The following is a 17,443-nucleotide window of genomic DNA, read 5'->3' as shown; positions in this document are numbered from 1 at the left end:
TGTTTTGGGTGTCTCCTCGTTCCTGGTCCCTGCCTCCTTCATTGTCTACCTCCTGAGTTTCTCCTGTCCTTACGTGATCGTCCATGTCTTGACCTGTTTTGTCTCTTTGTGCCTGTTCTCGAACTGGACCTCGACTCAGCTTTGTCTTCTGCCTTCCCTGACCTCAGTTTGGACCTCGACTCTGCTTCTGTTTTAGTATGTAAGTCCTGCTGGCTGCCAGAACCTGAGAGCTCAACCCAAGGGGGAGGTGGTTGGTTAAGCTGGCAAGTCAGCTGCAGCCTGTTAAGGCCTATCTTATGCTTGCACAAAATAGGCAGTGTCAATTTAACAGCAGCCCAAGGGCTCACTACTGCTCAGCGTGTTATATTAATGTTTGGGTACTTGCCAGGAACTTGCATCCTGGATCTATTTAATGACTGGGTACTTGCCAGATACTTGTATCTTGGATTGGCCACTGTTGGAAACAGGATACTGGGCTTGATGGATCCTCAGTCTGACCCAGTATAGCAACATCTTATGTTCTTTTGATCCAAAAATGTAAAAGCAAAAAAAATATATATATTGTATTATATATTTGTTATAGAAACAGTTAATTGTGCCATTTTTACTGGGCACAATTTGTCAAGCTTACTCAAACTTTCTCGGTTGTGATTGGAACCTGTAGTTGAAAAATTCAGTAGCACTGTAGTAATGAGCAAGATGATGATAGAGCCACTGATGAAGATGTTGCTAGTGCTGCTCATATCATGGCACTGTTGCTAAAGAGAAAATTGAGCATTCCTCTCCTGATTCCTAGTTCACTTTTCATGTAGTCCTGCTACTTTGCTTGAATGCTGATACTGTTACCCTTTCTTATAATGCCATTTTTGTGATAAACGTTTTGTGGAGAGGTCTCATTTAATCCAAGTTTTTACTGGAGATACAGCCTTTCAAAGGCTGTTTATGCATACACAGGGCAATTTTCAAAAAGCTTATATAGTTGTAACTAGGGATTTGTATCCAAAATAAAATTTGGGGTTTGGTTTTTTTTGTTGTTTCAGTGGGGTTCATTTTTTGATTTGTTTAATGTTTTTGGGGTTGGTATGTTTGCCAAACTGAAAAAAAAACCATTAAAAATAAAAAAATAAAAATGGGCTTCCTGGAGACGCTCCAATCCCCCTCCTGGCCTCGAGAAAGTCTCAGGGCCCAGGCTTATCCAGATGGGCTGAGCCAGGGCCCAGAGGGACCTCCCAGGCCCCTCAAACCCTTCTCCAGCCTCCTAAAATAAAATCCAGAGTCCAGGCCCAGCTGGTGTATCCCTGGGTCACTCCCACCCTCCCCTCCCCACCATTTTCCAGGGTTGTGGACCTCCTGTCTGGCTCCCATCTATCCCCTTCCATTGGATCCTTATGCTGCAAAAGGTGGAGCGATCCCACTCTGTTAAAAGCAGGTTTAAGGACGGCGATGGCCACAAGGAGACAGGCCCAGAAGTGACTTCACTTCGGCGCCTATCTCCTTGCCGCTGGCACCATTATGTTGTACAACAATATGCTTGTATGGGCTCTGGGCTTAATTTTCAGAGGCTGAAGGAGGTCAGAGGAGCCCGGGCTGACCCCTTGCTGGGTTCAGGCTCAGCCCATATGGGTAGGCCTGGGTCCTAAAGCTTTCTTGGGGGAAGGGCTTCCAAGGACTTTTTGTTTTATTTTGATTTTGTATGGTTTTTTATTATGAAGCCAAAATGGCCTCATTAGTCCCATTTTAACCATTCGGGTGAAATGAATGCACATCTCTTGTTCTAACGTACACTGGTGATTTTAGCTTGCATACGGGAAAGACAATACAATTTCCCACGTGCTTTTACGTACATATTAAATAGGCGTCCCAAGGGGCGGCAGTGGGCAGGATGTTCATTTGCACACGCATTTTCAATGCACAGACTTTGTGTGTTTGTGCTGCAGGTGGTTCCATGCAAACCCATGAATTTTCAAAGCAGATGTTTGTGCACATAAATGCATTTTAGTCAGGCGGACCTCTGTGAGTAAAAAGACATTAGCCTGTGCTGGCTGTTTGAAGATTGCCCTCTCTGAATGTAATAATTAAACCATGCGGACATGTTGTGCCTGTGGGCCTCCCAGACCATTTTCAAAGGGAAACTCTCCAGAGATTCAGTTTCCCTTAGAAAGTTCAGCAACAGGCTAATGCCACAAGGTTTCAAAATGAAACCCCGGCCTGTGCTTTGGTGGCCCCTTCCCTCAAATGCAATGGTGCAATTTTCAGAAGGCGGTTTTTCCGCAAGTAAAAGGATGTTTACCAGTGGAAAAATGCCTTCTCAATCTTGCCCTTTATTAAAAAATAATATAGAAGACAATTTTAGTACATAAGGCCAACAGTTCCAGTTGAGACTTTAAAAACTCAGAGGAAAATATTTAAAGGCATTTAGCCGGATGGCTCACAAATTTTCTGGGTAAATGCCGAGTTTTCAGTATCCCCAGTACTTATCCAGCTAACTTTTAGCCATGTAAGTCATTACCCAGCCAAAGATTAGGTGATTAAGGAATGGGCATTTTGGAGGCGTCATGAGGAAGAGACCAGTTAGCGGGAAACTTAAGCATCGAACTCCAGTATTAGGAGTTAGCCAAATTCATTTTTTCAGGTAATTCTAGCTACGCCCTGGAGCAGCTCTAAAGTCATCCGGGTATGTTCCCAGATGACTTTAGACTTAATTAGCTACATTCTGGTTAAGTGGCATAGTGTTTAAAAAAAAAACCAAACCTGTGACATCTAGGCCTGTGTCTGATTCCCCAGTTCCCAACCAATATGTTAGAAAAGGGACCCTGCTGGGCCAAGGCTCCTCCATAACCTCTAAAAACCCCTCCATGAGCACTTTTAGAAATACATTTTGTAGGGGCCCACTAGGTGACCTCCCCCGTCCCCTTCCCTAGTTCAGCAAAATTATGAATATAGCGCCCTTCCTTTCCTTCTCCCCTTCCTCGACCAATCTTAACCCTCCCACACACTCAGTACCTTCAGAAACCCTTTTTCTGCCTCGATTACGGTGCTCATAGAGCAATCCTAGCAACTTGTACATTTTCTTTTTTACATTGTACCACTTAGTATGCTAAATTCTTTTGAATACAGCTAATTAAGCGTAAAGATTGCCAGATAACGTTAAACCTAACCTGCCATCTTTTGAATATCGCTGATTAGGTTTACCATTATCTGGCTAAAGGTAGCTGGATAACTTTGTTTGGGGATATTCAGCCAGATGCTTATCCCCCTGAAAATCTAGGACATCTTATCTTAACTTTAGCTAGAAAAGTTATCCATTCAGAGCTTTTTCTTGAATATTGGCCTCTCAGAGAGTAGAGCGGAAAAAATGGTCACATTTTTTGTCTCTTTCTGAGGAAGGAGGGGGGGGCTTCCCCATGCTAGAACCTAAGCGCTGATGTTATCTATCCTTTGGCGCTTTTTATATCTGTGCAGGCTCCGAGAACGAAGTCACCCAGGTTAACCGCTGCCTGGATGCCGCCAAGGCCTGCAACGTGGATGAGACCTGCCAGAAGATGCGCACAGACTACGTGTCCTTCTGCATCCGACGCAGCTCAGCTCAGACAGACACGTGCAACCGGTCCAAGTGCCACAAGGCCCTGCGGAGGTTCTTCGACCGTGTTCCCCTGGAGTACACCCATGAGCTGCTCTTCTGTCCGTGCGACGACACGGCATGCGCAGAGCGCCGGAGGCAGACTATCGTCCCCATCTGTTCCTACGAGACCAAGGAGAAGCCTAATTGCCTGACCTCCCTGGACTCCTGCTTGAAGAACTTTGTGTGCAGGTAATGCCATCAAATCCCAGCAAATGTGCCACGTGCTCACCCGTTGTGTTTCCCGATTCCTTATTTCATTCTGCATTCAGCAGCAATGAATGTCTGAAAAGGAATGGAATAAGAACTGCATCCAAGAACAGGTCCCTATTTTTGCTCACCCAATAACATTGTACTCATCTAATACTTTTAATTATTCATCAATTTATTTCATCCTTATATTAATCTTATATACTGAATAAATATACCTTCAAACAATATCATTCATATTTAAAAACTCCCAAACATCCATTCATTTCATGTGGATTCATACTAATCCACATGCAAACCACATACCTAAAACCCCGTATAAACCACTAATCCCCTATTGCTTAATTTAAATACAACTTTTGTTACCAGGGCAAAAAGCCCTTACTCAAATGGTCCTCTAATCAGTCACTTGAATATACCCTCTTGCCTTAACATTGTAAACATATTACCGCATCAGTATAGCATAATCATTTTAGAGTAATTGTCTCTTCCAATCACAAAGTCCATCAAATAATAGAGCAATTCGATACTTTGTTACCATGAGACCTTCAAAGTCTACTGTGATCTCCTTTCGGGTGTTGAAAATCACCGTCAGTACTTCAACTCCATCCATATCACCTGTGTCAAAAGGGAATGCAATGTAATGGCGGTTTTCATCATAGATGGAATCTATATAAATAATTAATTGCATTTGAGTAGGCAAATTAGTTGTCAGTTGGCACAAAATTTAAAGATTTAATAGCGGTATGTTTGAGATGTGCTATGATAAAACGGTGTCTGTGATGTCACAACGTAAGGGGAGGGAGGGGGTGGGGCTTGGCTTTTTAAAGCTGAGGTTTAGCGGCAGAGCTCACAGTCACTGAGACATTGAAGTGTACGTCATCTGGAGATTTGTATTGAATGCCGTTTGGTAAGTGTGAATGTGGTATATTTATATGGGTGGTTTGGGGATGTGTTAAATAGAGATTATTTCAATAGTGTCTATTTCCAGATTTACATGAGAACCAGCTTCCACAAGATGGAGACTAGTATTCAGCCGAGGGGCGCTTGAGAATTGAGACATTGATTAATGGTCCTGTGAGCGAGTCTAAACACGAATTTCATATATAAATTTCCCCTGATGCAGGTGGCAACAGAGCCGCCGAAACGCCATGGCGTCGGGTATTTTTGAATAAGGACGGTTCGGGTTTGTTGAAGTTAAGGTGGAGATACACCTCACAAGGAAGGATTGCATTGCCTTTTGACACAGGTGATATGGATGGAGTTGAAGTACTGACGGTGATTTTCAATGCCCGAAAAGAGATCACAGTGGACTTTGAAGATCTCATGGTAACAAAGTATTGAATTGCTCTATTATTAGATGGACTTTGTGATTGGAAGAGACAATTACTCTAAAATGATTATGCTATACTGATGCGGTAATATGTTTACAATGTTAAGGCAAGAGGGTATATTCAAGTGACTGATTAGAGGACCATTTGAGTAAGGGATTTTTGCCCTGGTAACAAAAGTTGTATTTAAAATAAGCAATAGGGGATTAGTGGTTTATACGGGGTTTTAAGTATGTGGTTTGCATGTGGATTAGTATGAATCGAGATGGATGTTTGGGTGTTTTTAAATATGAATGATGATATTGATGGAAGGTATATTTATAAGGTATATAAGATATAATATAAGGATGAAATAAATTGATGAATAATTAAAAGTATTAGATGAGTACAATGTTATTGGGTGAGCAAAAATAGGGACCCTTGTCTTGGATATAGTTCTTGTTTCATGAGGAGACAGGGTTATTCGGTATAATATTGAAAGTGAAAAGGAATGGAACCTAGCACATTCATTTCTCAACGTAGTGATTTTTTTTCCCTAAAATAGAAATCAACAAATTATAGTGATATTCTTTTTATAGGACAAATTTAATACATCTGTGACTAGCTTTCAAGAGCTAGATATTGCACCCTTCATCGGGGCTCATTTTGCACTGACATGATGACAAGAATAATAATTCTTGAAAGCTAGTCACAAACAACTTGTTTGTCGACCTTTATTTCCAAGTGGCAACTATGTTACTGTATTTTATTTATGAATGTTTCCTAAAATTCTGTTGCTTTCAAGTATTTGCTAGTGCAGTAAAATTCCAGTAGTGGAAGATTCTTTTGTTCTAATGAAAAATTCACAGAGCGGTTCAGGTTATTTTAAAGGAACACCATTGTTCCCCGCCCCCAAAAAACCCTGAAAAATATATCATCCTTCAAGTCTGGATCAGTTTGCATTCATCAGTTTTTTATTTTGCCTTATATAACTCTGTATTTTTATTTTTCGATCTTGCTTCTTTTAATGGAATAAACATAGAGGTCAATATTCAGAAGAGCGAGTTGACAAGTTATCTGGCTAAGGTTAGCTAGATCACTTGTCATGGGCATTCAGTGAAAGAAGACTGAGTCCCAGTGAATATATTTACGTAAAGTTACAAGTATTCCTGTTTGGATAACTATAAACCTAACTGGCTATATTCTGGATAGAGCAAGGAGATTTATAGGTATCCAGGTAACTTTCCCTGGGAAAGTTTAATCCTACCCAGCTATATTCAAAATATAGCTGTGTAACTCCAAAAAAAAAAACCCAACTAATTTCTGGGCCAGCAATCTCCTATCTCCTAGCCAGCCACCTCTCCAAAACATTTTAAAGTAAGTTTGTGGGCTAATGCTCTATACCCCAAACCTCCCTTCTTAATCCCCCAAATCTTAGATAAGTCAGGGTCAGGGCCTGCGGAAGCACTAGGTGAAATAAGCCTGGGCCTAGAGTGCCGACCATTAGACGTCACAACTGGGGGAGGGTGGCACTCCTCTGCTGCTGCAGCACTGCCACTCACAGCCCCAAATGGCTCGCACTGCCTAATGGGGATGGTGACACGACTGTAGGGGGGGGTTGGCACGACTGGGTGGGGGCAGCGCGATGAGAGGGAAGTGGGCGCAAGGCAGAAGTTGCCTAGGGCGCCTAATCCCCTTGCACCAACCCTGTCAGGGATTATAGTACCCCAAGGCTAGCCCTTCCATCACAATATTTAATATAAAAGCACCAAGCCCCTTCTCCTGCATCCAGCCCATCCGTAATCTCTAAGTCACTTATCCGAATAAGTAAAAACTTGTCCGCATAAGTGGTGGTCATCTGCTATGAGCGCCTTATTTGTGCTCCTCATTTTAATCATTTACCCAAAGAAAATTAACTCACATATTTTCATTAGCACTTGTCAGTTTTTACGGATATAAATTATCAAATTTTATAATATCTGTATATGCTAATTAGTCTGTATCTAGGTAATCAAGAATCCCCTGGTTCTTCAGCCTAAGGTCCCCTCAGTTTATCCAGGCCCCTTACCCAGTCAGTATTTGTCTATAAAGAATTATACCTGACTTACACCTGATAAATAGCAGTTAGAAATATTAGGGACATGCATTCATTTAAAACAAATGCGCAAAACGCAACAAATAAGGCTGATTCGGGAGGCCCTGAAACAAATCAGGATCCTACACCAATGAAAGAAACCTTATTTTGTTGCATTCATTGTAAATGAATACATTGGAACTAGGCAAAGGCCGAGGAAAAAAAAAAGGAAATAATCCTAGACTGAAGTGCAGTACCAGAGTCTCTGCCTAGGCCTGGACTGAAGCCTGGACCTTGGCCAAGCCCCCCACTACCTCTGAACAAACTTGCCTGATTCATCAGGTATCCATGGCAGCAGCTATGCCGGGCTTCAAAATCTGAGCCTCGGCCAGAGCCCTGACCCAGGACCAGTGCCACAGCCCAGCCCAGAGGCCAGGTCCTAATGCCAGAGCCTTGGCCCGGACCCAGGGCCGAATCCAGGGCTGGGTCCCAATGCCTGGGCCTTGGCCTAGGGTCAGGACCAGGCCCAGACCCAGACCCCAGGCCTCGGAACAGCTCCAACATCATCTTTTCTTCTTCAATTGATGCCATCTGCAGGGGTCACGCCAGAGTTAATTAACTCCAGTCTATTTACCCCAGTGGACAGCGGCATTTTGATGTACGGTATTGCCTAGCCTGAGGCCCAGTTATCAGGACCGGCCTCTGGGCTGGTCCATGGCATTGTGCCTGGATTCAGGCTCCAGCCTAGGCTGAAGCCCAGACGTCATGACCCGGCCTCCGGGTTAGACCTCAACATCAGGCTTGGGTCCGGGCTCTGACCTAGGCTGACATCCAAGCATTGGGCCTGGTTTCATCCTAATGCCCCAACATTGGCACCCGGCCTCAAGGCCAGACTGCATCATCAGGCAGGGGTCCGAGCTCTGGCCTGGGCCAAAGGCCTGGATGTGGAGCAATGCCCAGGCATTGGGCCTGGGTTTGGGACGAGGCCTTGGCATTAGGACTCGTCTTCTGGGCTGGGTCACGGCATCAGACCTGGGTCCCAGCTCTGGTCTAGACCAAGACATCAGTTTTGAGAAGGCCAATGCCAAGGCTTCGGCCTAGGCCTAGGCCTCGCTGGCGGATCCCCTCCAGTCTGGGTAAGTGGGGGCCAGGGGGATCCTGGCCTCAGCATTTTTCCATGTGAGTTAGAGGCCTTGGGAAATGTCTTTCTGGGGGTTTTTTTGCCATGTTTGTGTTTGCACACTAAAAAAAAAAGGTCCATTATAATGGGCACGCTAGGTTGTTCAATTTTCAGAGAAAAACTTGTGTTAAACCCTATGGGGTCGATTTTAAAAGGCGCGCGCGCACATGTACGCAGCTATTTTATAACATGCACGCATCAGTGCACGCATGTTATAAAATACATGTCCCACGCACACATGCGCGCCGGATTTTCATGTCCTCGCATGCATGTGTGCGCGTTGATACAGTTAGAACAGAAGTTCATATACACGTGGGACACGGTGGCTCCAAAAGGATTAAATCGAGAGATTGATTGGACAGTATTTTGGTAATACATGATAAATAATTTTGATTAAATGGAAAGGAGGATTACATCAGTAACCTCTTGTCTTACAAGATTCTAAGTACAAAAATTATCCACAAGCAATAAGAATCAATACCATTTGTTTACAGCATTTTTTAACTCCAGTTTTACAAAAAGGAATAAAGAAATGAGTAAAGAGGCGCATGGAAACAACGGGCATAAGTTTCTCATTAGGTTAACCAAGAAAGAAAACAATAAAACAATTTAGAAATTTAAGGTTACTACGAACGCACAGTTATAAGTGAATATTTATACACACACACTCTATTAATAGAGATCGCACACAGTATATTCATAACAAAAAAAAGGGGGGAATCACTCAGAGATTGTTGATTGAACAGAGAGTTGACAGATAAGCGTGGTTTCAGGTCCCGCCCAGAAACGCCCCCAGAAATTATTAGTTATGCCATAAGAAAGAAAGAATGTTTCACAAAAAATACGGGGGCGTTTCCCAGGCGGGGCTCGGAGCCGCGCCTAACTGTAGATTAGCTGTAAAATCGGCACTCTCATAAGTGTTTCTCTTCTCTGCAAACAACTATCTCGTGTTTCATGAGTCTACTACCAATGGATTTTATCACTATTCTAATCGTTGCTTTCTGCTATTCTGAATTTAAATTAGCGGACCTGTTAGAGGACTTTATGTCCGCATGAGCCGTGGAGAGAAGTACGCACACTTATACCCATGCATGCATCGACAATAAGAGGTCGGAAAAAGAATGGGGCATGGGAGTTCCAGGTTGGGGCTAACAGGTACGCACATAACTCCATATTTTAAAACGAGAGACCACGGCGCGCGTCGGCTTGTTATCGCGTATCTTTACTGCTGCTCCAGATGAGGATCAAGTCTGTAGATCTCAAGATTTAGGGCTTACAAGACACAAGGTAAGGGGTCTCGGTCAACTGGGGGTGGGGGGGGAGGGGGGTGCAGGATGAAGAGCCACCAGAGGTCTTTGAAGACTTCGATATTAACTGGGCAAACTGGTGCACCGCTTGGAAAAGCTGGGCTGTCCCTTGCGCGAGCATGCTTTAAAATCTGCCTGCATGTCCTCGTAAAAGCCAGCAAAGTCCCAGGAAAGGTACGCGAAGTACGTTTTCTCGAGCAGTCTCTTAAGATTGGGCAAATACAAGTGGGAGGTGTCTTTTAAAAAATAATCGCTCGAATTTTCAAAGGCTGGAGCGCATAAAATCCGGGAGATACGCGTGTGGCTGGGCCGTCAGCGCACCAAGCGCATTTTAAAAAATGGCCAGGCCACGCGTACCTCCCAATACACGCAGACGAGCCGGGCTTGATGAAAGGGGCGGGCCAGGGGTGGGGTCTGGGAGGGGAGGGGAAGAGCCGAAGCCGGCCGGGACAGCAGCCATTAAGCCCTGTCCCGGGGAAGCATTGCCGGCAGCCAGCCGGTGTGCGGAATCTGCCCCTGCCAAGAGGAGCGGGTAAGTTTTGAAACAAACAATTCTAGGGTAGATAGGCTTAGTTTAGGGGTCAGGGAGGAGAGGGGGGAAAAGGGAGGAAGGGTAGGTGGGAGGATAGGGAAGTCCCCTCCCTGTCCACTCCTTAATTGCTGCAGACTGGGAGGGAACTGGGAAAGGCCTACTTGCGTCAGAGTGCGTATTTTTTGTAAAATACCCCCCTTGCGCTCAGGAGATGACACCCGCCCACACATACGCACGTGGACATTAAAATCCGGCAGACGTGTGCACGGGAATCATATTATATAACATGCACGCCAACGCGCACATGTTATCAAATCATCGCGTCCACGTGCACGCACCGGGAACCGTGCGCACATGGAGGCACGTGCGAGATTTCGAAAATCGACCCCCCCTATGCACACAAGTGCGCACACAATTTTAAATTGCAGCGTATCTCCGCTTAGGTACCAGTACACACACAAGCGGAGACGCGCTGCATGGGTGCATGTGCGCTCAATTTAAAATGAACGTGTTATTGAGGAGAACCCTCCCACTGTGAACCTAGCCCAAATTCAAATTGTTCTCCATAATGCTGAAAGTTTATTTTTCCCATGATGCAGATTAGTCCTGATGATTCTGGGTAGGGAAAATGTTCCCAGCCAGTCCTTGGGCTGAATTGTTAATTTTGTGTCTTTCTGCTTGCTGGTATCTGTCAAGTAACTGCTAGGGCACTTAAACTTGAGCCCTCTCAATCAAAGCACTTTGATACCAAACTCAGGATCAAACAATTGACATGCAACAGGCTATGAGAGACATGCAAAAGGCAACAGGCTATGAGAGTGTGAAAAAAAAAAAAGTTTTATCACAGGTTGCTTGGCTCCAGTAGAGCTGAGAGCAATTCTAAAGCCCCCATTACCCTCCAGTCCAAAATGCAGTCTGCTCTCTCTCTCTCCCTCCCTCTCTTTCTCCAGTCAGCACTATCAAGCTTCACTTCCCTCTTCTTGCTACCCAAACATCAGCAAGCTGTCGTAGAAAGGGAAAAACTTCCTCTGCGGGTTTCTTTCTCTGTAGCTGTCTGTCCAGACTCTGCCTGGGCTGAGACTCTTAGAGGAACCAGCTCTTGTTCCAGACCTGTGGGATGTTCTCTCCTACTCTGCTGTGATTTCTCCTCTGGCAGTCACCCACTTTCTCCAGCTCTGACAGCTTCTGCTCTCCAGCTCCTTTCCCTGCAACTGCCTCTGACTTCAGGCGTCCCAAATCCTGGCTTCTAATGAGGAATTCAAACATGGCTCTGACTGGCCCAAAACAGCTTCGTGCGTAGGGCTCATTGTAGAGTATCCCCTGTATAAACATTCTCTGTGCTTCCTAACCCAGAAGCTGCAGTTCTCATTCTTTCTTTCTTAGGCAGAAAGGCCTAAACTCTGCTCTGTTGGAAGTTTTTATTTTCTATTTCTTCCCTATGTTTTGAAATTTGGTTAATGGACTGCTTTACAGGCCAGTCCATTAGCCCCTGGCAAAGTCACTGTTCGGGACGTGCTACTTCCACTTATTAACTTTACCCTTTGTCCTTGCAGCCAGTACAGGAGACCTCTTTGTAGTTCAAGCTGATGGGGGAGGGGATTTCAGGTTTTTTTTCTTTTTCTTGAAGGCTCATCAAATATGAATTAACTAAATTAAACACATCATTGAAGCCCAAATTGTGGTTGATGGCTAAAGCAATTAACAGTCTCTCTACCCTGTCTGCCTTTATTTATAAACATTTGCCAAACAGAATGTTGGGAATTATTAGAAAGGAAATGGTGAATAAAACGGAAAATGTCATAATGCCTCTCTATCGCTCCATGGTGAGACCGCACCTTGAATACTGTGTACAATTCTGGTCGCCGCATCTCAAAAAAGATATAGTTGTGATGGAGAAGGTACAGAGAAGGGCGACCAAAATGATAAAGGGAATGGAACAGCTCCCCTATGAGGAAAAGCTAAAGAGGTTAGGACTGTTCAGCTTGGAGAAGAGACAGCTGAGGGGGGATATGATAGAGGTGTTTAAAATCATAAGAGGTCTAGAACGGGTAGATGTGAATCGGTTATTTACTCTTTCGGATAGTAGAAAGACTAGGGGGCACTCCATGAAGTTAGCATGGGGCACATTTAAAACTAATCGGAGAAAGTTCTTTTTTACTCAATGCACAATTAAACTCTGGAATTTGTTGCCAGAGGATGTGGTTAGTGCAGTTAGTATAGCTGTGTTGAAAAAAGGATTGGATAAGTTCTTGGAGGAGAAATCCATTACCTGCTATTAAGTTCACTTAGAGAATAGCCACTGCCATTAGCAATGGTAACATGGAATAGACTTAGTTTTTGGGTACTTGCCAGGTTCTTATGGCCTGGATTGGCCACTGTTGGAAACAGGATGCTGGGCTTGATGGACTCTTGGTCTGACCCAGTATGGCATTTTCTTATGTTCTTATGCTGTTCTGCCTTTTACCAAGAATTGCTTAAGGAGGATTACAAACAAATTTAAAACAAGTGGTTACAGACTGTGTTAGATTGAGTGTAAATTAAGATTATCAAGAGTCTGTTGTAACTGAGGTTATCATGAATGACTATAATAAGATTCCTATGATTATGTGACAGTTGTCGCATGTGAGTTGATCCAGGAATGAGTGGCCGAGTGCCAGGAAAGTCAAATTCAGACCACTCAGAGAGACTTCAGTCTAGGCCTGTCACCTTCCCTTCATGGTGATTCTTGTGGTTCTGGTGACCAGTGAGGCATGAAAAGCAGGGGTAGACCTGGCATGAACAGGGAACGAGAGGTCTAGAACAGAATAAGGAGCAGGAATGAATCAGAAATCCAAGAGCCCAGGTAGGAGAACAAATAAGAGCACTGCAGACTGAAGCTGAAAATAATGCAATCTTCTGGATACAGGAGTGGAGCCAGAGCCTAGGAGTGGAAAGTAGGGCCAAGCTCTGATAACAGACTGATACTGCCTTAGTATAAGTACAAGCCTGTACAGGAAACAAGATGGCTGCAAGGGGAAATGAGGAGCACAGAGCTGGGAGGACTAAATAGACAGTTTAAGCAGCTCACAGCACTACCTGCAGGTTGTAGAAGTACTCTTCAATGCATCCTTACAATACTCCCCCTTCAGAGATGCCCTCCAGATAGACCCTTGCATTCCATAGAAAGACATTTCTTCAAATGACGAGGTGAATGAAGGTTGGATGCATCAACCTAAGATCTTTCTTTGGGGCTATATCCCTTCCAATGGACCAAGTACAGGACTTTGTTATAAAATACTCTAGACTCCAGAATCTCCTCAACTTTGAATTCAGCTAGGCCATCAACCAGAACTGGATCCGGAGATGTTCCTTGTCTTTTGAAAGGAACTGGTGTGGCCAGCTTTAACAAAAAGGTGAAATGAGGATGGTATCTTAAGTGTGGTGGGAAGCAGAAGGCACATGGTTACTGGGTGAATTTCCTCAATAATAGTTTATGGCTCTATATACTTAGGGACAAGTTTAGTACAAGGGAACTTCAAATGTAGATTCCTTGTGGACAGCCAGACTTTGTCGCCAACCTGAAACTGGGGTTCTCGTCTATGATGGAAAGCAGGTGAGTGAATTTCTTCTGCTGGGTCATGATTTTCTCCAAATGACTGCATGTCTGTGCACAGGTTTTCTGTAAGTATCGCACCAAGTCATTGGCCGCAGGAATTTCTGTAGCTGGAGTGGCAGGAGGTAAATAAATGGGGTATCGACCATAAGCTCTGAAGAATGGTGAAATCCCCATAGATTCACTATCATGATTTTTGTGAGCAAACTCAGCCCAAGGGAGCAATCTAGCCCAACCATTCTGATCAGCAGAGACAAAGAATCTAAGGAACTGTTCAAGGTCTTGATTCATCCTCTCTGTAAGGCTGTTTGTCTCGGGATGGTATCCTGATGAAAACTGCAAATTGATAAACAGATTTTTACAAAAGGCCCTCCAGAATCTAACAATGAATTGGGGACCTCAGTCTAATACAATAGCAGTCAGGATTCCATGTAAACACTAAACAGACTACCTCCCTAATAAAGATGATATCCGAAAGAGTAAAAAACCGATTCACATCTACCCATTCTAGACCTCTCATGATTTTAAACACCTCTATCATATCCCCCCTCAGCCGTCTCTTCTCCAAGCTGAAAAGTCCTAACCTCTTTAGTCTTTCCTCATAGGGGAGCTGTTTCATTCCCTTTATCATTTTGGTCGCCCTTCTCTGTACCTTCGCCATCGCAATTATATCTTTTTTGAGATGCGGCGACCAGAATTGTACACAGTATTCAAGGTGCGGTCTCACCATGGAGCGATACAGAGGCATTATAACATTTTCTGTTTTATTCACCATTCCCTTTCTAATAATTCCCTACATACTGTTTGCTTTTTTGTCTGCCGCAGCACACTGAACTAACGATTTCAAAGTGTTATCCACTATGACGCCTAGATCTCTTTCTTGGGTAGTAGCACCTAATATGGAACCTAACATTGAGTAACTATAGGATGGGTTATTTTTCCCTATATGCATCACCTTGCACTTGTCCACATTAAATTTCAACTGCCATTTTGATGCCCAATTTTCCAGTCTCACAAGGTCTTCCTGCAATTTATCACAATTTGCTTGTGATTTAACTACTCTGAACAATTTTGTATCATCTGCAAATTTGATTACCTCACTTGTCGTATTTCTTTCCAGATCATTTATAAATATATTGAAAAGTAAGGGTCCCAATACAGATCCCTGAGGCACTCCACTGCCCACACCCTTCCACTGAGAAAATTGTCCATTTAATCCTACTCTCTGTTTCCTGTCTTTTAGCCAGTTTATAATCCACGAAAGGACATTGCCACCTATCCATGACTTTTTATTTTTCCTAGAAGCCTCTCATGAGGAACTTTGTCAAATGCCTTCTGAAAATCCAAGTACACTACATCAACAGGTTTATCTTTATCCACATGTTTATTAACTCCTTCAAAAAAGTGAAGCAGATTTGTGAGGCAAGACTTGCCCTGGGTAAAGCCATGCTGACTTTGTTCCATTAAACCATGTCTCTCTAGCGTGTCCCGATGATACATTTACCCAGTCAATATTGGGGTAATTGAAGTCTCCCATTATTACCGCACTAGCAATTTGGTTAGCTTCCCTAATTTCTCTCAGCATTTCACTGTCAGTCTCACCATCTTGACCAGGTAGACAGTAGTATACTCCTATCACTATAGTCTTCCCCGACACACAAGGGATTTCTACCCATAAAGATTCAATTGTGCATTTAGTCTCGTGCAGGATGTTTATCCTGTTGGACTCTATGCCATCCCGGACATAAAGCACCACACCGCCTCCCAGTGCTCCTCTCTGTCATTGCGATATAATTTGTACCCCGGTATAGCACTGCCCCATTGGTTGTCCTCCTTCCACCATGTCTCTGAGATGCCAATTAAGTCTATGTCATCATTCACTGCTATACATTCTAATTCTCCCATCTTGCTTCTTAGACTTCTGGCATTAGCATACAAACATTTCAATGTTTGTTTTTTGTTTGTATTTTCATTCTGCTTTTTTATATTTTAGGGATAAGTTAGAATTTTTTAGCTCAGGTGAGTTTTTAGTTACAGGCACTTGGACTACTTTTCTTATTATTGGAATCTCACTGTCGGGATGCCTTAATTCTAATGCATCATTAGTATCCTTTGAAGATACCTCTCTCCGAACCATGCACTGCTGAGTGACTGTCGGCTTTCCCCTTTGTTCTAGTTTAAAAGTTGCTCTATCTCCTTTTTAAAGGTTAGCGCCAGCAGTCTGGTTCCACCCTGGTTAAGGTGGAACCCATCCCTTCGAAAGAGACTCCCCCTTCCCCAAAAGGTTCCCCAGTTCCTAACAAAACTGAATCCCTCTTCCTTGCACCATCGTCTCATCCATGCATTGAGACTCCGGAGATCTCCCTGCCTCTGGTGACCTGCACGTGGAACAGGGAGCATTTCAGAGAATGCTACCCTGGAGGTTCTGGATTTAAGTTTTCTACCTAAGAGCCTAAATTTGGCTTCCAGAACCTCCCTCCCACATTTTCCTATGTCGTTGGTACCCACATGTACCACAACAGCCGGCTCCTCCCCAGCACTGTCTAAAATCCTATCTAGGTGACATGTGAGGTCTGCCACCTTCTCACCAGGTAGGCATGTTACCAGGCGATCCTCACGCCCACCAGCCACCCAGCTGTCTACATTCCTAATAATTGAATCACCAACTATGACGGCCGACCTAACCCTTCCCTCCCGGGCAGTAGGCCTTGGGGAGATATCCTCGGTACGAAAGGACAGTGCATCACCTGGAGAGCAGGTTCTTGCTACAGGATCCTTTCCTGCTATACCAGGTTGATGCTCTCCAATCATGAGACCTTCTTCCTCCAAGGCAGCACCAGGGCTGCCAGTCTAAAGTTGGGACTTGGCTACTATGTCCCTGAAGGTCTCATCTATATACTTCTCTGTCTGCCTCAGCTCCTCCAGGTTTGCCACTCTAGCCGCCAGACATTGGACTCTTCTTTGAGAGCCAGGAGCTCTTTGCATCGCATGCACATGTACAACTTCTCACTGGTAGGTAAAAAATCATACATGTGACACTCGATGCAAAAGACTGGAAAGCCCCCCTCTTGCTGCTGGACTGCTGCCTTCATCTCAATTTTGATCAGTTCCTAGTTAAGTTTTAGGTTGCTATGGGAGTAGGAATGTGCCTAATCAACGTCCTTTAAATGTATTAGTGAATTTGCTATATGTGGCCTACACAGGAATGATCAAACTCTCAATGAAGTTTTTGTTGTTGGTTTTTGTTTTTTTTGTTTTTTGTGAAAGTGGCACCTGCCTATAAATTAAAGGACGAGCTAGGGGTGGGTGGGCAAGGAGTGGGAGGGTTGGGAAATACAAACAGTCTAACTTCAGTTAGCCAGAGTGACTCACTGCTCTCTTGATTAACAAATGTTGGTACCTATTCAAACCAAATCACACTACCTCAACACCTTTCCAAGGTGAGTAACTGAACTGAACTTTTCAACCTTTTTACTTAGGTATACACTGCTCCTAGCTTATTTCTAGCTTCTGGCTACTTTTTGGGTTTTGTTGTTTTTTTGTGTGTGGTTTTTTTTGTTTTTTTTTAAATACAAACACTCATTTCTGCTTACTAGCTACTTTACAGACTTTTAAAAAT

At 43.9% G+C, this 17,443-nt stretch overlaps 1 protein-coding gene across 3 annotated transcripts in view; it reads left to right on the top strand.

Annotated features, from left to right (window-relative positions):
* Nucleotides 1–17,443, top strand: part of GFRA4 (GDNF family receptor alpha 4) — a 463,837-nt gene that overhangs the window by 367,049 nt on the left and 79,345 nt on the right. For all 3 annotated transcript variants that reach the window (XM_029594092.1, XM_029594101.1, XM_029594083.1), the window contains one exon: nucleotides 3,463–3,811. In XM_029594092.1, coding sequence (XP_029449952.1) covers nucleotides 3,463–3,811 — 349 coding nt within the window. The remainder of the gene's footprint in view (nucleotides 1–3,462; nucleotides 3,812–17,443) is intronic.

The sequence above is a fragment of the Rhinatrema bivittatum genome, chromosome 1 (assembly GCF_901001135.1).
Source record: "Rhinatrema bivittatum chromosome 1, aRhiBiv1.1, whole genome shotgun sequence".
Lineage (NCBI taxonomy): Eukaryota > Metazoa > Chordata > Amphibia > Gymnophiona > Rhinatrematidae > Rhinatrema > Rhinatrema bivittatum.
Note: the sequence above shows the minus strand (reverse complement) of the source record. Positions and strands in the feature narration are given on the sequence as shown.